The sequence below is a fragment of the Argopecten irradians genome, chromosome 12 (genome assembly GCF_041381155.1).
Source record: "Argopecten irradians isolate NY chromosome 12, Ai_NY, whole genome shotgun sequence".
NCBI lineage: Eukaryota > Metazoa > Mollusca > Bivalvia > Pectinida > Pectinidae > Argopecten > Argopecten irradians.
In genome coordinates, this window is record NC_091145.1 from 25,595,927 (window position 1) to 25,618,347 (window position 22,421).

At 34.8% G+C, this 22,421-nt stretch overlaps 1 protein-coding gene, 2 long non-coding RNA genes and 1 other non-coding gene across 5 annotated transcripts; 2 read left to right on the top strand and 2 right to left on the bottom strand.

Annotated features, from left to right (window-relative positions):
- The first annotated feature begins 17 nt into the window (after positions 1 to 17).
- LOC138336586 (uncharacterized) lies at positions 18 to 5,782 on the top strand. The gene is made up of 2 exons (XR_011210444.1): positions 18 to 167; positions 899 to 5,782. It is a non-coding gene; the product is annotated as an uncharacterized lncRNA (long non-coding RNA).
- A 2,512-nt stretch (positions 5,783 to 8,294) lies between these two features.
- On the bottom strand, positions 8,295 to 14,676 carry LOC138336573 (tripartite motif-containing protein 2-like). Of its 2 annotated transcripts, XM_069286091.1 has the most exons (3): positions 14,590 to 14,666; positions 11,600 to 11,669; positions 8,295 to 11,372 (listed from the first exon to the last, which is right to left on the bottom strand). In XM_069286091.1, exon 3 carries the CDS (start codon positions 11,349 to 11,351, stop codon positions 9,336 to 9,338), a length of 2,016 nt encoding a protein of 671 aa, XP_069142192.1. In that variant the 5' UTR covers positions 11,352 to 11,372; positions 11,600 to 11,669; positions 14,590 to 14,666; the 3' UTR covers positions 8,295 to 9,335. The 2 variants fall into 2 exon arrangements, with proteins under 2 accessions (XP_069142192.1, XP_069142191.1); XM_069286090.1 differs by lacking the exon at positions 11,600 to 11,669 and having other exon boundaries at positions 14,590 to 14,676.
- Positions 14,677 to 16,500: 1,824 nt separating this feature from the next.
- Positions 16,501 to 16,572, bottom strand: Trnac-gca (transfer RNA cysteine (anticodon GCA)). The gene has a single exon. It is a non-coding gene; the product is annotated as a tRNA-Cys (tRNA).
- Positions 16,573 to 17,008: 436 nt separating this feature from the next.
- LOC138336587 (uncharacterized) lies at positions 17,009 to 20,114 on the top strand. Its single transcript, XR_011210445.1, has 2 exons — positions 17,009 to 17,076; positions 17,768 to 20,114. It is a non-coding gene; the product is annotated as an uncharacterized lncRNA (long non-coding RNA).
- Positions 20,115 to 22,421: the final 2,307 nt, after the last annotated feature.

A 22,421-nucleotide genomic window follows, 5' to 3' on the forward strand; every position in this document is an offset into this window, starting at 1 on the left:
ACAGTTAGTATACGTATACCTGTCGTCTGCCGACAAGGCATAGTATTATCTATAAATAAACCTGACTATGACGTCAGAAATCGTACACTAGTCGTTTTACTGTCATGGTATAAATATAGCCGGGGTTGTCCTGGTGGACAGACACGAGGAGATAGGAGGACAACGAGGTACGTAGGTCACTTTATATTTTTGTTGTTATGAGATTTTGAAAATGGAAAAGTTTTGGCTTGATTTTCTTATCTTAGAAGTATATAATTAATTATTTGTGATTTTGTTGGGGATCTTATTACCAAAAACCTGTTATATGTATGTTTTATCAAAATATATTATTCTTCTCCTTTTCAACCACTCAGTTTTGTTTATTCATTAATATATGATAATTTTAAAATAACATGTTAAAGATTATTATTTTCCAGAGTTAGAATACTTTCACAAATTCTGTATCTTAATAAAATAAGAACCACATCTTTCTGTCTAACATCTTGTTGTTTTTAAATCAATTGTAAATGACGAATGTTTTAACATTAAAATAATTTTTGAGTGAAAAAAACCTTTTAGAAAGTCTGAATTTCAAAACCTATGTGTAATACATTTTAGCCTTTCTATTACGTTGTAACAAATCATTTTCGTTTGGGTTTTTAATTGCGTTGGGTTTGTATGGAAGTCTTGAAAAGCCATTATAGTTTTAATTTTCAATTGAGTTATTGATGAAAACTATTTGTATTAAAGTCAGTATCTTACATCATATCAAGAAACCTTATTATTTAAATAATGCATTTTAATTTCCTTTTGTTATAACATGTTTTTGAACGATCGTTTAATTTGATATGATTATTACGATTTGATACATATATTTTGGAAAAAGTCTGAATATTAAAAAGTATGGCTAATATTTCAGAGGTGTCCACCAGATGGAGCCCGTGGTCAGGTCAAACGCTTGACCTCCTCGGATTCGTGAATAGCCACGCCCACTTTGACGAGGAACCAAGGCACGTGAGCTATGAAATATTTGGGTACAAAAGTCACACTGGTACCTCATGTTTCTGTCGATGTGTGTCTCGACCACTTTACCGCCGGGGTAGAGAACTCGTGGATGGAAATGGTATGGACAAAACAGTGACATTTGTCAGAGAAGGTGATACATGTTATGACAAAGAGCTTAAAAACAACGATGAATCAAAACGAAGACGGTGGCATATAGGTATTAGTGTATATGGAAAAGATCAACACACACACAACCAGAGGGATCTTGGGGTCCATCAAAGAATGATCCACGTTTGACAATGGAAAAAAACCAAAACCACATATCCAGGACAATGATTATACGGAATGGGTCCTAAAACAGGTGGTGCAAAAATAGTGCCATAATAAAGGGAAAAATCAACTAAGGGCAACAACAAAATCCGCCTTGAGGAACACCGGAAAGATGTGGATTATCAGTCAAGCAAGAAATTCTCTCAATCTAAAAGAAGACAGTCGGAGTCCCAGATCAACAAATCGGCTGTTACAGACCATATCACACAGAAACATCGGGTGATCGACTAGGAAAACTCAGAATTACAGACAGGGAGAGTAATCTCTTGCAGCGACAGAAAAGGGAAGCCAACTTGATACGCTGCAGTGGGCCAGTATTGAATCGAGACGAGGGGACACACAAACTCTCGCAAATATATGACAAGGTATAAGACAAAGAGTAGCAAGATCGAGACATTTCGGTCCATTACAATTCTACAGCATAATGCTGTATATTCAGCAGTGCCAAAATTTACATTAGGCATCAATGTTCGAGTTTAATTTCAGCAAGACAGTTCGTACACCTTTGTGTACTTATGCTGCCTGGTTAATTGTCTGATGAAGATGACAGTGTATGCCTCTCTCTTGCCACACTTAAAATGCTCAGTGACTGTTTAACAATATCAAAACACATTATATGAGATTTGAGTATTTCCGAAATCATCAATTTTATGTGATGACGGGAAATTATGTAGACTATCAATTTTTTTATGTGATTGGACAATAATGGCGTTTTTATTTTGTTTGTTAGCAGTTGGCAATTCTTGATTTTTCATGTAAGATGTTGCTTTAGTTAGTTATAGCTATACATGTTTTCCAGTATAGAAACAATCTAGATCCTCTTCAAACGCACTGTATATTAGTAACTTTTAGTAATATTGCATATAAAGTTCGTTTCCTTATAATTATCTTAAAATTCTTGTTAAATCTCTTTCAAAAGGTACAAAACGACATTGTTAGTGCACATTTCATATTGGCTTGCATACTAAAGGATTAGTGAATCTTTACAGATCAACAAAATTCAAAATAACATATATTTTGTGTAGGTATTGTTTACAAAATTTCATTTCCTTTGTCCTTTTGTATTTTCTTTTTAAACACCTGGATTACCGTGGTATATTTGAGGCACAAACATGTCTGTGCTTAGTCGGAGTAAATCGTTCATACCAGTTGAACTAATTGTTCCATGTCCACCTTTCATCTTGGTGTTTTATCATATATTTTGTATTTTGAAATGTGTGATTATATACAGTATATATGGGCGAAATCCTCGATGACGATAATCACAGACTGTAATTTAGCGTTGCTGTATGTCATTGTTTTATTCAGATTTTGATCCTATAGACTTATATGCTGTAAGCAATCTAACAAACAGTGGTATTAGTGAAAATGTGTGATATGGCGACTAAGAATATTTCTGAAATCATTAATTATGTGACGTCCGGACGGAATTCCTCATGACGGCGAGAATCGATTTATTTAACGCAGTTTACAACTGTGTATGATATCTTAACCTGGGGGAAAACAATAAACTAACGTCGAGAGTTAGACAGACCATATGTCGATGGTTCTTCTCTAACCCCTACATGTCATAGTGATTCATTAGACATTACCCGGTACTTTATCATTTACCAATAAGTCTGATATATGTATATTACTGTAACACTGTTGTAGTCATTTACCATTTAAAATTTTAAAATTGAATATTATGCCATGACTCAGGCCCAACATATCTGATCCACTACAATCCAGAAGGATGTTACTCTATATCTAATACAGTATGTGTGTATCCTCGACTTTTTAGGGGTTACTATCATTGTCACTATAATGACAAGGATAGTAACCCCTAAAGTACCGAGGATGGTTTTTGTGTATCTGGGTGATCATGGCAAACATGGAGACATAAAATAATCTGAGGACGCGTTGGCGGAGTGGTTAAGGTGCTCCGACATATTACCCCAAGCCCTCCACCTCTAGGTCGTGAGTTCGAAACCAACGTGGGGCATTTGCCAGGTACTCACCGCTGGTCGGTGTTTTTTCTCCGGGTATTCTGGGTTTCCTCCATCATCAAACCTGTCACGATTACATGACCCTGTCCGTTAATAGGACGTAAAAATAAACAAACCAAACCAATGGAATGTTTTCAGCTAAATTAGTGTAATCCTTGTTGTTTTTTAAAATCTAAAGACTCGTTGTTTCTAATTCCCAAAGTTTTTTTGTTTGGTTTTAACATAACGTATTGTATACAATTTGTATTTTTATGTGCATAGTTAAAAATGTGGATGGAATCCTTGACAGATCACACCTGGATGAGTCTTTTATTATGGCCGCCATATTAATGATACAAGCGTTCTTCTGTAATATTGTGAACAGTAAGATAAATGTATGTATGTAAAGGCAATTTAATCTGTATTGGCACCTGCAGCTCAATACTTGTATTCTTTTGTACAAGAGATCCAAGAGGGATTTTGGCGCCAACCAAAGAATGATCCACGTCTAACAATGGAAAGATGTTTCTCTGTTTTTCAAATTTTTACTACACACTACATATGAAATTTGAGAAAGATACTTTCAGTACTTTCTGAGATATGTAGTTGTAACAAACTTTAATTATCAAAATCCAATATGGCGTCCTGCCGGCCATCTTGTTCACCGATCAGTCATCAAATGCAATATGCACTAGGACCCTAGGGAAATATGCATGTGAAATTTGAGATATATCCCTTCATCATCTGATGATGGTGGGCTAATAAAATATGCATGTATTAGATAAATATGGTATTATGATCTACTATTTTAATTCTATTCATTTAAAACTTTATTGACATTTTCATGACATAACATGTTGGCATTTATCAAAATACATGAACATGTATACATATATATATATATATATCATACATACCTAATCAGTTTATGTTAATGAAAAAAGCGTTCTCTGTGTACACAGGAAAAAGTGCATACACGTTTTACGTACGTTATAAAACGCATGTAAAACGCATGTTGAGGACCACGCATGTAAAACGGACGTACGAAACGTATGTAATACATGTGTTAAACATGCGTAATACGCATGGTAAACAGACGTAAAACGTAAACGCATGTAAAACGGACGTTTCAAAACATATGTTATTCATATGTTTGTTCCTATTACAAATTCCATCTTTTTTTTGGTTTTTTTTATGAACAATTACATTGTCTTTGAAGTTGTACCATATATTTAACATTTTCAAAAGTAAAGTTCAATTCCATTTTATTTGTATTTTCGGTTCCTGTGCAATGACTGATACTTTTTCATACACAGTATGTTGTATTTACAAACGAGTAACTACATTGATAACTTTCATAATCTTAGAATGATTTTCTTTCTCCTACATCAATTTGTCCTTAACGTCACTTTATCGCTGAGATTTTAAAGCCTAAAATCTTTACTCAAGTCGTGCCCAATCAAATTCTGACTCAGAGAGTCCAGAAATCAAGTAAGAAATTTCAGATGTTTACACAGAATCTCAGAATAACATTTAAACGTATTCTATGAATAGACAATAAATAAAGATTTCCGGAATATAAATTTGTCCAGCCATTAGAGTCTGTCATGTTATAGCACAGATGTCTGCTTCTGGTTTTGAAAACATACAATAACCTACCCCTACTATATAGTAGGGAAAGCTGTTATTTCTTAAAACCAGAAACAGACGCCAGCTATGGTATCGAGGATGATCAGACAGCAGTTGTAGACCTACTACATTGTACATCATGAAACGCTGGTCAGCTGATATTGATCATATTTATTCAGAGCATTAGTCTTCAAAACTGTTTAAATTTAAATTTAAAAAGACGGAATCCACATTAGCGGTTTTACTTCTGTTCACAATCTGTAGATGTACATATAATTGTAGACCTACATATAGATTCATACGATATTGAAGCTGCTTTATTCTATCATGAGGCTAATATGAGGTTCACTATAAGTTGGTAGAAGACATATATAGATAAAATGAAACCAAACCATAGAGGTTATTAAACATGTATTTGCATATGGGAGTATCATTTTTGAAAAAAAACCAACATTGCAGGTCTTCAATAACATTGATAAAACTAGTGTTTTACGTGTAATTAGTAGGGTTATTTTAACAGACGTCCGTTTTACATGTGGTGGAAATCAAACGTACGTAAAACATATGTTAAACATACGTTTAACGCATGTTTTGTTCAAACGTACGTTTTACGCATGGTGGCCAAAACATACGTAAAACGCATGTTATAAACATACGTTTAACGCATGTTATTTCAAACGTATGTAAAACATGCGTTGCACTTTTTGCTGTGTAGTATTCTGAAGTGATCCTGTGAGATTTGTATTTTGGTATTTCATTACACATATAGTTTAAGATGATATTTTGTAACAAAAAGGTTATTTACATCTGTATATAAATATTTGTCATTGCTAAATATTAATGTTAATAAGAAATAAACATTATTTACTTCATGCATATCGTTTTGGTTGTCACTAACGGTTACTATTGGTGCTCGAATTTTATATCGATAATCCTGTAACATATCGGAATAATTCTGATATATGTCAGTTACAATGTACTGCTCCAATTTCCCATCGTCAGGACTGGCGGCGTGAAACTCTAATGTATTAGAATGGATCGAAATTCGTGTGTTATCCCCCAAAAATACTAAAACCTGAGAAATCACTGCAGTTTGAAACATACTGCTATATTTACACTTGCTAGGCTTGGTCACTATACGCTAATACTAGCCGATTTTGTTTACCATAACTGCATGGTAACATTGAACTTTGAACTTGCGTAAGGAAATGTTCTGTGCAACGTAAAAGGACTACTTTTTTTAAAAGAAACACATGGCTTTGTTTACATTTTGACGAAACATTACGTGTATATTGTTGTTTTTCATAGAATTTTGGAAAAATGTAAACAATATATACATGTTTTATATTTATATGTGATTCAAACAATTTTTAAATTAACAATTGTATAAAGAAACGGAAAAATATCCCGACCGGGGCGACGTGCTTTCATTTTTGTTAAAAATGATGGGTGTCAAATGTAAACATTACCTCTGTGCCTGTGTGAGACCCTCTGATAGAGGTCAGTTATAAACATATCCTTTTGTCTTTGTTCTTTGAGTATTTAATCATGTGTATTATAAAACATGCACCGCTAATAATCCACGTGTTGACAGTTCCGCGTCACCACAAATACATTGTATCCATCGAACACAAGTGAATTTGTTTCATCTATCGATGGCGATATGGATCTAAGCGTAGTTTATATAATCACATGGCTCCCAAGGATGTAATATCGTCAAGTCAGACGACATCTCAAACACATTGAGCTACTTGAAAATCGGTGTTTTCACAACTTCGGCAAACTAAAGTGTGTAAGCGTGCGTCAGCTTCGCCTCGCTGCACAATAACGGCCACCGAGTTCACACATGTGGCCGTGAACAAATACTTTATGTTATTACGCTATATATGAAATTTTAGCAAAATTGAATATATATTTAAAGTTCTGATCTGATTAAATAAAATTATCTCTGAAATTTCCTTTGTTTGTCATGTTTATTTTACACTAAAATATTGAACTTTTTTGTCGTCGCGGATGAATAATTCTACCTTACGTGAAGCGTCATCATTCGCTGTTCAATTGAGTAAGCTCCTCCCACTTTTGACCGACTTTTGTTGAATAATTACGTCACTTTCAAATGACGATTTCACTGCATAAAATATAAATAAAAAGTCGTGTGAGTGTAAATATAGGGATTGGATTTCGTTTTTATGTTAACCATGCTTGTATGGAGCAATTCCTCTAAGAATATATTCAATATGGGGCGCTAACGCGCCCTATAGAATATATTCTTAGAGGAATTGCTGCATACAAGCATGGTTAACATAAAAACGAAATCCAATCCCTATATGAGAATAAGATGGAAAAACGGATTAGAATGGGAAGACACTAGATGCCCCAGAGGGAATTTGGCGACCACCAAAGAATGATCATATTTCAAACTTCAACTGTCAAACTCCAACATGGTTGCCTGTCGGCCATCTTGTTGACCGATCGGTCCCAAATTGCAATATGCACAACAAATGCCTAGGGGAATCAACATATAATATTTGAGACAGATCCATTTCTGATAAATAGCGTAACAAACTGCAACTATCAAAATCCAAGTTTTACCGATTGGTCCCAAAATGCAGAACCTAAGGGAACCCATATATGAAATTTGAGACATTTTTCATTTTCAATTGTTTTAGCATAAAGGTTTTGTTTTACAGCCAATCAGTGATAAGCAAAAAATATTTTGCATGGAGATACCTTAGGGTCAGGTGCATTTTGTATGCTAATCAGAATATCCGATTTCTTCTGGATTCATGGTAATTTCTGAGGACAAAGGTGTGAAAATTCACATTTTCATTGTTTAGGTCATAATAAAATTAATTATAGCAAACCTACCACAACATATGAGACATATATAGTTTGGTCCTTTGATACCCATAAGAATCGGTGCGCTGTGGTTGATTTATAGTTTTGAAGTTGGGCGTCGTTCTATGTTATATTAAAGAAAGCATCTGCAGACCTTTGTTTGAAGACCTGTGATTGGTCAGTTTTTATCTCCTGAACTGCATTCAATGATATAACGATAGATAGTGATCAGTAGTAACCCCTGGGTGTCGAAGATGACACATTGGTAGGCTGCACACCAGGAAAGAGGAGATAACTCTTATGTGTAGTGGGAACGTTTACATGGAATTTAGTGGAACTGCAGCACCATACCGAAAGTAAGTCAATTATGTGTTTTCTCTGTATATTCTATTTTATGTATATATACTTTTGTTTTCTTTTGAATTTCTCCGATCTCGATCACCTATGAATGTACAATTGGATGTATAATTGTTTTATATCATTTTATTACAGTTGTGTTATGTAGCAGATAGACAAAAACAAATTATTAGATAACTAAAACAATTTGTTACAGCATAGTATTCATTTATTAATGAAACAATATTTTTAGAATCCGCTAATCATACTGTAAAGTGTATATAATGTTATCAGGCCATGATTTCCAGAAACGAACTAGACGATTTTAAGTCAAAACTTTAATCTCATTAATGAAGCGATTATATGTCGGCGCTTTTGTTTCGAAATGCACCGTGCATGAATTAGCGCTTCAAAGGCAGCGGGGAAAGCGCTTGATCAAAACTATCGCTAAAATAAGTCTGTTTACAGTATGTAAATATCACACTGATAATTGGTAATCTTCAGCTTCGTCATTTATCTTCTGACCGTACTTTGTTTCCCTGTCCTCTCCAGCAATATTACAGTCATTTCACTCAAAGACAGTTTGCAATCATCGTTAATCCATTCAAACTATTTTCGTTGTGATAATGGTCGGATTGGTCGCCATATGCATCTCTTTTTAAATTACTCACATGTAGAAACACTCGGTAATATATTCGTGGAGATTTAATGAAGACTAAATCTGAGTGTACTCTAAATAAACCGCGAAGCGGTTTATGATGAGAGTACACTCAGATTTTTGTGTTATATCTCCATAACTTAAAAAAAATATTCAAATTAATCCTTATAATTCAATTTACGATAGATAATCTCTTCAACACTCAAGATCCATTTTCGCACTCTTTTGTCTATGAAATCATTACGCCGTCATCTCAGCCAATCAGAAGCAACGTCACAAACGGCGACCCCATTTTTTCCTTTAGGCTGATAAAGTAAATTTTTAAGCCAATGAAAATGCCCGTAACAAGCAAAATTGAATTATTTACAAATAAAATGTAATATGTACAATTCATTTGTATTAAAGATTTTGCTTCTTTTTTGATACAACGGGATTAGATTCATAAATGATTTGCAAACATAAATCCGCTTTTACCGTGTTCATAGCAACCCATCAGCATGAAATTTCACAGCGATATATGGAAATTCATTTTCACTCAATATCGACAAACAGTATTCACGCATAGTTTATGTGACTACGTACAAATCGAAAATTCAATTTAGCTGAAACAATTGTACGAAGTTCCGTTGGTCTGATTTTTTACTTAAAGTGATCACTACTTTATCTCCCCACACGGAAATCGCCCTCGGTCGTTTTATTCCATCTGATGACGTCAGCAGTTCCCTAACGTTGGTTCCGTCCCCAGACATCTGTATGACGTTGTGGGAGTTAAACCCACAAACATACACGTTACCCTCCCTGTCTACGTCTATACCTGTTGTACCATTCACGACCCCGACCTTCAGTACATCTGTGTGTGTCCCGTCACACAGTCGGATGACGGCTACAGCGTCAGGGTCAGAGGTGTTGATGCTGGCAAAGACACGTCCATTCATCTTATCACTGGCGAGATGCAGACATTTAGATTCAATGTAATGGAGCATTGTAGCTTCACCTCCGTTTTGTGATACACTGTAAAGTGATGTTAGTGCACCAACAAAAAACATGTTGTTATTGTATGTGACACCAAGACAGTCCTCCGTAACGTTTTGAATTTTAATTTTAGATAGGACGGTCAAGGTTAAATCCCTGACATTGACTGTACATAGGGTTTTATCTTTGTCCAATGTCACTGCCACAGTGTTGTCGTCAACACGACAAAGATCGCAAAATTCTTCACTTATTTCTACGTCACATTTAAAATCACCGTATTCCGTAAATAGTTTCAATTTGTGATTTTCATTGTCTCCTACAACAATACGTCCACCAGAGATGATAACTATTCCATACACATCACAGTCTTTCTCGTCAGTTGGACGTTTGATGTCAATCTTTCTTATCATCTGCAACTGACGTTCGGACAATGGCTTACATACCACAGCAGTCGGTAGTTTCCTCTGTTGTTGATGGACGAGTATCTCCCCTACGGTAAGACCGGTCTTTGTGTCCAATGTGAGTAGGTCAGGGTTATATTTGTGTCTCAGACTGGTGGACTTTGACGACTTCTCCAATTCCTGTATCAGTCCCTTACAAGACTCGACCTCCGCCTGACCTCTCTGGAACAGACTGATCGTCCCCACGGCGTCCTCCTTCAGGGCGGCATCCTGTGATGACGTCAGTGTCTTCTGCATAGCGAACATCAGCCGTTCACACTTCTTCCTCGATATATCTAGGTTTTCCTTCTCCTCTTTGAATGATGCTGTCAGTTTGTCTGTAAGCTCTTTCTGAAGTACATCGAACCGCTCGTTAATCTTCGTACGTAGGTCTATTAAACTTTCTAGTGCTGTGACTTGGTCTTCTGTCATGGACTGCAGCTGTTCCTCGACATCTTTTATCAATATCTCCATGGAATTTACGCATTTCCGAAGTTCTTCAAGAAGATCCTCAATTTTCGTGGTTTGTATCTTGTCCCGGAAATCGTCTGCTGATGTCACCGCCTCACATTTCCGATGATCGACGATGATACACTTGTGACATCCAAGGATCTGATGATCCTCACAGTAATACTCCAGTTTCTCCTTATGTTTACCACACCCAGTAGCCGACATCTTCCGTCGAATGGTGGCTGATTTGTTCCTTTTGGTGATATTTTCGGGTTCACAATTCTCGTGAAACAGGTCATGGAAGCCAACTTTACAAGATTCACAGAAGTATGATTTGTTATGTTCGCACCAAAACTTTGCCGGAATGTTAATGTCTCCTTTCTTCTCACAAGGTTTACACATGATCAGCGTGCTCGTATTTTGTATATGTTGGATCATTTCTACCGCCAGATTGTTGGTAGGAAATTGTTCGGCCCAACGTTGTTTGTCTTCTGACTGGTTTAACGGCTCGGTGTCCCTACGACATACTGGACACGAGAAAGAAGACGCAGACGCCATATTACCTGACGATTCATTGACGATATAGCTAGCGAGACATTCTTTACAGAAGGAATGAAGACAGGGGAGGGACTTTGGATGTCGAAACTGTTCCAGACATATAGGACATTCAAGCAACAGAGTGTCGAGAGACTTGCTTCCAGTGGGGTCATCTGCCATTTGGTCCAGAACAAATCCACCTTCCGCCATGTTAAAGTGGTGTTAGTCAACCTTAAATAAAAATATAGAAATTAGAACAGCCCAGCAACATAGAAACTTAAATGAATGGATAAAAGGAAATACCTGGTCATGAATATAACATGTATACATGTTTAATCAAGGAAAGTTTATGTTTCTAAATTACCGTTAGACACTCACAAACCAGGATGTTAACATGTAAATGCATCCATATGTCTATCTTGAACTATACAAATGAAAGAAAAATGTAAAAAGCGCACCTTTAGATTCTTCAATTCGTCATTTGTTTTCTGAACTGTCATTCCACAACCCATGATTTGCAGGCAAAACCTGTAGAAAATATCATTTCTACTCTGATATTTAATTATTTAGGATCTAAACAATGACAGCATCGATTTTCATCCTTTGACATTTGACCTTTGACCTCTAAAATTACCATGTGTCCAGAAAAAATCGGATGTTTTGAATACTATACAATATGTAACTACTATGATTTAGCAGTAAAACGGTCCAATGTGATGTCCTTCCTTTCACCCAAAACTCTATTTAAACGAGAGATACATGTACAGTTAAATCGGATTCAAAGCATAAACTCCTCACAAAATTAAATGCTTTGGTAATATGCTATTGTAAATGTGGAAGTTACATGTATAACTATTTCACATCAATTACACAGGTGGAAACACTGACTGTTACAGTTTTACACATGTGGGCACACTAGAAACGACTCGCATTTGAAATGCTCATAAAATCGTGTAAACAGATAATTTTTGCTGATGTTTTATTTCATTGCATGGTTGTTAAAATTGTTAAAAAGTACTCGAACCCAAATAACCATTTCTTACCGAAATATATATACATTGTAGATTATGTATTATGAGATGTTTATAAGTTTGTTTATTTTAATAGTCCCAAAACCTAAACTAAAATGTTTCAGAACTGTTTTTACATATGGTTGGCAATCTGATCAGAATAAGCATAGGAGTTTGACGTTCTGTCAATATATATAGTATAGTAAGTATATAGGGGTATTTTTTATATATATATACTATATATTATTGACAGAACGTCAAACCCTTTTGGAATAAGGTACGCTAATCATTAGCATTCGAAAAGATGAATAAAACCATTCGACAAGAACCATTGTCTTTACAAAATTATACAATGATAAAACAATATCCTGATACAGCGTTGATTGCATGTTATTGCCATTATGATACGATAACCAGTTTATGGATCTAATAGTACATAAGAGCAAATTAAATTTAACAATTTAACAATTCAGTTGGTATGTAAGACCTCGGGTAAGTAGTTATCATTTTAAGGTATGGAGGCATCCGGAGAAAATCCAAAGTGGCCGAGATAAACATGGATTTCAGGAAAATCTGCCATTTAATTAATTTGTTTTTGTCAAAGCATTATTAAATATGATATAATTTGATCTTTTCCCATTCAAATGAAGGTGAGAATGCTAAAAATTCTACTTTGGTAAAATCCAAGAGGGCTGCTATCAATATGAAAATTGAGAACATCTATTTTTTAATTGATTGTTGTAGAATTAATAAGTAAAATATGATGTAATTATCAGTGATTAAACATTAGTTCATTATCACATTTTGTTCATATTAAAATGTGAATGTTGAAAATTGCTTATTTGATTGAAATTTTTAATTGATTACAATGTAATTATAGTTGAAATTATTAGATGTAGTTTGGATGTTCATGATCAAAGAGGAACTTCATATAACAAGTGATAATATTTGTAACAAATTATATGAACTTTGTGTTGAAAGATTGTAAGTTTATTATTTGTAGAATTTGATCTGTAATAATCTAAAATATTATGCATTTGGTTCCCATTTTAAAACATGTCTTAATTGCATTTCTATTTCTCCCATTTTTTCATCAAATTGTTACATAAATAATCAGTGCAATGTCACTTTCGGCTATCTCTGCAGTTTACCGTTATTAAAATATTTTGAGTGTTTATGTGAGACAATAGAATATTTTTGGCAATCTGTATTTTTATGGTCATGTAACGACGGCCTCCCGTGTATGTGGTGTCTTGCGTGTGTGAAGTGCGAGTTGCCTGTTTTGGGAGAATGTGTTATACTGGTGTAGTGCTATATCACTGAAGCATGCCGACGAAGACACCAAGCAACACACCCCAAAATAAATCAGCTAATACGTGTAGGTATCTGTTCAAGCACATAAACGTACAAATTTTATTTCATTTTATTGCAATTACTCCAGTTTCCAAAAACATGTATGAGAAAAAAATGCAGGGAAATGTTAAAATTTCAGAGGTTCCTTAATATTGTCCCAGTGTTAACCCAGTATAAAACGAAAGTAAACACGAATATGTAATCCAAATATGTACCTATATTTGATTATTTACACCTATATGTTTTTTTCTCAACAGCATACAGTTGTTGACAGATGATTTGTTGGACCCGAAGACAAACTGTTGCCCGAGGCCGAAGGCCGAGGGCAACAGTTTGTGTGAGGGTCCAACAAACATCTGTTGCCAGAAAACCCAGTCGACAACTGTTTTGTTATACCGTCACTCCGGTCCAACAGCACATTTTAACAGTTATTTGGACCGCTCGACGGAACAGTTCATTTATTGGCATTTTTTTCAATAGAGTTTATATAGAAACTATTTTATAGGACTATAACAATTAAATTTGTTTATTTTCGTTTTTAACTACATGTAAATTATAGATATTTACCGTCACAGATTAGGTGGCGACCAGGCCACCATTTAATCGTCTGACACATATTTATATGATGGATACCATATATCTACGTTGCGGTCGTTGGATAATTATATATAGCGGCCGCCAACTAACATACATTGTAATTTCCTTTCCCTGAATAATATGTTCCTATGTAAGCTTTAATCTGTTTCCGTAGTTTCAAATGGATATCAGTGTTAACTTAGTAGAAAACGAAAGTAAATATCAATATGTCATCCAAATCTTATATGACTTAATATTTCAAATATGTACCAATATTTGATAAATGAAAGATTTGTTGTATTAATATATTTACGTCTAATTTATTCTATTAAGTATATTATTTCACACACTCCACAGCTACGATAGTCTACTTTCGTTTTAAATAGATTAATGTACAACTTAAATCCAACAATATTTCTTTCGAATTTTTAATGTTAGTGTCATTTAAATAACCGTACAGATACCTTTTTGAGGTCAATATAAAATCAATAACTCACAGGTTTACTTACTTTAAGCGGCAGTTTTCACAGAAACATCATCATTGCTGTTCCCCTTATCCACCTGTCGACACCTCCTGTTTCGAAGAAAGATAATTCTAATATACAAACACGATCATAATTTAATCTGGTCCGGAATATTTTGTATTCCCAAAACTCTTCGAGTCAATAGCTAAATGCCATAGCACATGATAATTAAGGCATACATGAAAATGTTCATTAATTAAAATTAATAATTTATAAGTACTATTTTAGTTTATACTTTGATAGGTTGATATTACGAATATGCTATATATAGTAGACGGTCGCTTTTAACATAAGTATGTCATTTTTATTTTAATGTAATCAGTTGAAATTTCATTCGTAGAAAACACAATATGGGATAGAGTTCGTGTTAAAAACGTCGATATTATAAGCAATTGTTTTTTCTTCGATTTCCCTGAAGAGTTTGATTGAGTAATAGATAGGTATGATCCCCAGGCTGCTCTATCACGTAACATACATCATGGTTTTTAAACTATATTAATTTGATTTGGATATCACCTCCTCATATTAGTGGAACGAACAGTGATGCACTTTCCTGTTGAATACTTCTCATATTATACATTACTACATTTTCATCTACTTTATCTTATTAAAAATAAATTATATCCTTCACTTTTGTCTTTGAAGGCTAGTAAATAGAGTTCAGTCTAATTTGATATTCATTTTAACGGAGTCGAATCTTTTAGACTGAAATAATCATCATCCAGGGAAAAGCTATTTCAGATTCATACTTATGACTGTAGTATTGGTCACGACATGAACGATCTTGTTAAATCTGAACATCATTTTTATGCTGATATAACTGTAAAGACGCACACAGTAGGATGTATGTTGAAAATATCGTACACTCTTTATTTAGATCTATGTATACTTTATTTCCAGACACGCTTTTCGAAGAACTTGAATGTTCAAAATGGCGGGAAATCTTCATAAAAATTGTAATAATAACGTCGGTGTGTGAGAAGATGTGAATATGATGGATGTGGATATTCTACCTTCAGGATCACAAAATGTTGTAAAACCTTGTGTTAATAATGTTAATAATATTTGATGATCCCCCTGTAGAATATCCCTATTATTCAAGTAAAACTCCAATACAATATCAAATCCGATCGAGGCGCATACCGAAATCAAAATTGGATTTAAAATGTCCAAAAATTAAGTGTAAAAACAAAGACACTGAAAAGTCAACTTAGTGTTAATACAACAGTATAGATCATTTCTTAAATGAAATGATATAATACAAATTTATTAAATGTTAAAATTACCACAAACGTCGTCTGATATTTTCTGTCGTCAATATAATTGCTGCGTTGTAGTTAAATGTCTTTATCCCAAAACATCAAAGCAGCGACCATGCCCTGCATTGTTTACATAGTTCATAAGGTAATTTTACAGACTACCTATATAGATGTTCTGACGTTGTAAATTGTTATTCATATACTTTTATTTTTTGTTTCGGAAATGATGTGGATCCTCGATATTCCAAGAGTTGTTATCTCTATCATGTGTGGTCGCATACAGACCCTTCAGTTTTGTTATGACATATTCCGTGGGTGGATATTACGACAGTGATAGTAACCCCTGGAAAGTCGAAGATTTTGATTCAAATTTAAATTTTAATTGTATCTCAAAAATTACTTAAACATTTATGTCAAATTATGTAATTAGCATAATGTTGTCATTATTTTATATATAACAATAAAGTAAAAAGATCGAATACTATCACTACTAGAAATCAAAACAATTCTTCATCGATAATACTACAGGAATGAAAGTACGATAACTCTACATTACTGAGCATATCTTGATATATGGAGAGATCCAAGAATTGACAAATCTGCGTTTATCCAGATCTGTAATGTGACGATAAAAATTAGGGGACACCCGGGTTCGAACCAGGGACCTCTCGATCTGCAGTCGAATGCTCTACCACTGAGCTATATCCCCCTTGACAATCGATTTTGAAAAACAGATTATATATATTCCTGATGCAATAATATCGGATTCAGGGGTCAACATATTTATTTACTTCTTCCATAATTAAATAAGCTATTTCTAAACGTCAGCACTAAAACAAAATAAGACATAATCATGTAAAGTTATATTTGTATTGTTTACTAGCTGACACCCTTAAACACACGTATATAGACCGTCAATTAACTGTGTAACATCATTATAAACCGTCTGCTAACTGGAATATCATTACATCATTACCCAATCAGCTGTCTGTGTCGATGTGTAAACGTACCCAGGTCGTAGGTTTACGTCTACAAACAAAATCCTAGTCGTTTGTTTACGTATACCTGTCGTCTGCTGACGAGGCGTCGTATTATCTATAAATAAATCTGACTATGACGTCAGAAATCGTACACCAGTCGTTTTACTATCATGGTATAAATATAGCCGGGGTTGTCTTTGTGGACAGACACGGGGAGACAGGAGGACACCGAGGTACGTAGGCCACTTTATATTTTTGTTGTTATGAGATTTTGAAATGAAAAAAAGTTTTGGCTTGATTTTCTTATCTTGGAAGTATATAATTAATTGTTTGGGCTTTTGTTGGGGATCTTAATACCAAAAAACCTGTTATATGTATGTTTATCAAAAATGATAATTCTTCTCCATTTCAACCACTCAGTTTTGTCTATTCATTAATAGATGGTAATTTTAAAATAACATATTAAAGGTTATTATTTTCCAGAGTTAGATTACTTTCACAAATTCTGTATCTTAATAAAATAAGAACCATATATTTCTGTCTAACATCTTCTTGTTGTTTTAAATCAATTGTATATGACGAATGTTTTAACATTTTGAGTGAAAAATATTTTTTAGAAAGTCTGAATTTCAAAACCTATGTGTAATACATTTTAGCCTTTCTATTACGTTTTTAATTGCGTTGGGTTTGTATGGAAGTCTTGAAAAAGCTTTAATTTTCAATTGAATTATTGATGAAAATTATTTGTATGAAAGTCAGTATCTTACATCATATCAAGAAACCTTATTATTAACATAATGCATTTTAATTTCCTTTTGTTATAACATGTTTTTGAACGATCGTTTAATTTGATACGATTATTACGATTTGATACATATATTTTGGAAAAAGTCTGAATATTAAAAAGTATGGCTGATATTTCAGAGGTGTCCACCAGATGGAGCCCGTGGTCAGGTCAATCGCTTGACCTCCTCGAATTCGTGAATAGCCACGCCCACTTTGACGAGGAACCAAGGCACATGAGCTATGAAATATTTGGGTACAAAGGTCACACTGGTACCTCCTGTTTCTGTCGGCGTGTGTCTCGTGGTCAGATCAATCGCTTGACCTCCTCGAATTCGTGAATAGCCACGCCCACTTTGACGAGGAACCAAGGCACGTGAGCTATGAAATATTTGGGTACAAAGGTCACACTGGTACCTCCTGTTTCTGTCGACGTGTGTCTCGACCCCTTTACCGACGGGGTAGAGAAATCGTGGATGGAAATGGTATGGACAAAGCAGTGACCTTTGTTAGAGAAGGTGATATATGTTATGACAGAGACCTTAAAAACAACGATGAATCAAAACGTTTTAGGATGAAAAACGTAAAGACGGTAGAGAACAAAGGAGAAAGTGATTTGGGGAGTGAAGGTGAAAACACAGACGTGTTAGATAGATAAAGATTATTGTCAGCAATGCATGTTCTGTGGAACGATTGTGTTCGGGGATTAATTGATGTTTTCATAACTTTACTATTCAAGGATATTTGCACTGAGTGACATTTAACTCGGGAGAAAAGCATCAGAATTATGGAATTTTACAAAATTGTCCAGTAATACATTCTCATCGTCGGCATGGCAACCATACCTTTTAGGATTTATCTTCTTTTTGATGACAACACTAACATTTCACCAGCTACAATACCAGCGATATCATCCGTATGTTGAGATACATTATTATGTATATGAAATCTCAATACAGAACCATCGAACCATCTTAATGCACCAAGCAAAGGATTTCCAAAGATACTATCAAATATAATTGAAGAATACCTAACGCAGAAATATGGAATTGACCGTGTAAGAAGACGTGTCTGTCAAAGATGACAATTTCATTATCATTATTATCGATTCCTTGGATTATTGAACATTTACATGATAACACCATAGGAATAGATTCTTTGTTTGATTATTATTTACATACTTTCATCTCCTTCGTACTTCAAGGTATATATTTTCATTCGCTCTACCAAGACAATCATAGAGGGACAAACTAACCTGAATTAAGTTGGAGCTAATTGATTCTCTTAAATCTCGTAATTCGTTGTTTGCATGTCCATGTGATGACCTTTCGGCTTTGTGTTAAGAAACAATTTGTATTTTGAGGTACACAACCAAATGTGGAGTGAATCCCTGCATGCTGACGATCCTTTCTATACAATTGTTTGTCCGTGTCATAGATTATTTTTTATTCTAAGTTGAAAATAAATCACGTGTTAAATTATGTTTCCAACAATCAGCCTGCTAGTGCAATCAGTGAAAATATTTACAGTGTTATTTCTAATAATTTTCTTCGTGTTGGAAAGCATGGATTATACAATGATATTGTTACAGAACCAGTGAACATTGTATGTGTGTCGATTCGATACCTAATACGATGTATACGATGTTACATTCCTCAGACAAAGGACAAGGCAGCATAACCTTGAACAGAAAGGTGTAAAAGTGTACGGGTTGTCTTTGAAATGAAAGTCAAAGATATTTTCTCAATGTCGGAAGTCTGTGTACATACATCACAATGCTCTACCTTTACAATGGACCGAAGATAACTCGACCTTACTACTCTTTGCCTAATATCTTGTGATATTTGTGCGATAATCTGGAAAAATCCAGATCAGCTGACCTTCCATATCAACACCATCGACGCCAGTAATAACATCGAACTCATTTATGAAGAAGAAACCGACGGCAATATGGCTTTCCTAGACACCTGGAAAAGAAGACCGAAAAAGTATTGGTACATAGGGAAAAGACCCACATAAAATACCTAAACTTCAATACCCACCATCTATTAATCAGAAACTAGGCGCAGTGCGTACATTGCTCGATAGATGTGAGACCGTTGTGAAGTTTGTAGAACTAAATCATATATCTAGGACAATAAAAACTTGCTATTATCCGGAATTAATTTTATCCCTAAAACGGGTACATAAACAGTGTCATAATACAGAGGAAATCAAAAGAAAACCAACAAAGGATAACACCAAAATCAAAATTCAAGTCGTCATCTCGTAGATCAAAGGTATGTCTGAAACCAACAACAAATAATCATACCCTGCCTTCACTCCATTTCTAACAGGAAATGCCATCCGTCAGAAATATTCTGTCCGTCATCCAGAGTTACGTCATCGTAGCTATCTGAAACCATCCAGAGAATATACTGAGGCTATGACATAACAACAGTCATGACACCACTCAGGACAATCCACATCATCCTATAGTACATCCTAAGGATAAAACATGTTACAGAGTGTGTCTACAAGATCGGATAAAAAATCGTGATGCATCGTATATAAGAGAGACAGGAAGACGCTTTGAGGTCGGCCTTGAAGAACAATTGCAAAATGCGGAATCCCAGCCTCAATCTGAAAGAAAACAACAGTTTCAGGTCAACAAATCGACTGCTTTAGACCATGTCACATAAAACCATGTGATGGACTGGGAGTAATAGACAACGAGAATGATATCTTCAAGTGAATACGCCGCAGTAGCCCAGTATTAAATCGAGACGAGGGGACACACAGTCTTCGCACATATATGATCAGATATTAGACAAAGAGTATCGAGATCGAGTCATTTCGGCCCATTAGAATTCTACATCATAGTACTGTATACTTTGCAGTGCCGACATTTACATTCGGCAACGATGTTCGAGTTTCATTTTAAAGACAGCTCGTACACTTATACACCTTTGTGGTCTGACGAAAGTGAAAGGGTACGCATCGTTCTAGTCACTGGAACGCCACACATAACATTATAACAGGTTGTTTACCAATACACATTTTATGTGATGACTTGAGTATTTCCGAAATTATAAATTTGCGTTTGGTAAGGTTATATTATATACCTATAGGCAAGGATTCACTTGTAACACACGAGTAGCAAAATTCAGTTTCATAAACGTTTCTTATAAAACATGTAATAAAACTTCATAAAACCTGTTCAGAATGATTACATAATTTACATACATGTAAATTTAACACCTATATACATGTATTTGAAATGACGTAAAACTTGATATGTTAGATCACCCTTTATCATTTCATAAATGTATTTCGGCAATGGTTTAGAGACATGTAAATCTACATCAGGGGTAAAAACTTCTTCAGCAGTCCTTCTGACCATTTTCAATTCAAATAAAAGTCCCTTTTTCTTAGCAAATAATCGGCTACATGCAGCGTGTATACTAACTATCCGCCTTATAATCTTCAAACAAAACTAGATTAGTTTTAAGTTTGGTGTGAATTTTCGATGGGCGTCCTCAAACAAAAGCTCATATATATGGCTCTACTGTATACATATGTATACATCCTCCTAATTTTTCAGAAGTTCCCGTCAACAATATGTTCGTTATAAAACTGTCCTAAATAACTTTGAACATATACGTTAAGTTTTTTTTTCCTTGGTGTATACAGGTAACGTTTTGCCCCAAAATAAATTGGATTTAATGACATACGTTTCACAAATATACAACGCCTGTTCCAACGTACGCGTACGATAATAAAAGTCGAGCGATGAGAAGAATGAGGATTTAGTATTGTGCAAAACATGACCAATTCAGCAGCTAACTGTTTAATCTGCGTCTTTCTACTACAGAACAGAACTATGGAGTAAAACAACGACTTCAAAACAATGACTGGCGTTGGAGCGTAAACAGGGCGCCTGGTATACATGTACATGTAAAACACCTGCCCCCGGACATGCACATCTTGATATGTACATGCACATACAGATGCTTAAACATGTAGGATAAAATCAAATTTAAAGTAATAGTATTTTACACCAAACGGAAATCTATGTTTTAAAACCGTGATTTTACACTCAGGCCAAAACAAATGTCTGTGTAGGGTTACATTGGCAAAAAAATAGTGTCTGTTGGTCGGGAGGATTTTTTTAGTGTCTTTCATTCTAAAAGAATGGCCGCAACCGGAGTCTGAAATCGAAATCCTGACTTTTATTTTTTTTTCGTAGAAAAGTGGGGAAAAAATTGGTCGGGGGTAAAAAAATTAGGGTCGGTAGGGTAAGGAGACCATCTGAAAATGTGAAAAGGGGAGATAATCAGACTTCTGATAGCCATCCTCGAGATTTTAGGGGTTACTACCACTATCTTGATATTCCGCATCCCTGGGCTATATGCCATAGCAAAATTAAAGGCGTTTCAGGAGAAAACGAAAAACCTGACGACCAATCACTGGCCTACAAATTCTTCATTTTAAGATTCACAGGGTACGACATCGAACTTGAACGAAGTAAAAAAAAGTGTACCTTTATTCTATTTAAAACAGTAAACTATCTGTCTCATCTGCAGTCGCACACATATTCTTAATTTATGCAATAACATAGTCCAGTGGTGGATATTACGACAGTGATATTAACCCCTGGAATATCAGAGATGACTGAATATCAATATTTCTGTCTAACGTTACCAGGTCTACAAATGAAAGTATGTAAATGCAATATTAATAATTGGATCCGTCTGAAAGTTCAGATACAATATTCCAAAAATTAGTTGGGGAGCAAATCCTGTGTATAACTATA

Coding starts and splice junctions, on each gene's coding strand:
- LOC138336573 (XM_069286090.1), bottom strand. CDS start 11,351: ATGGCGGAAGGTGGATTTGTTCTGGACCAAATGGCAGATGACCCCACT.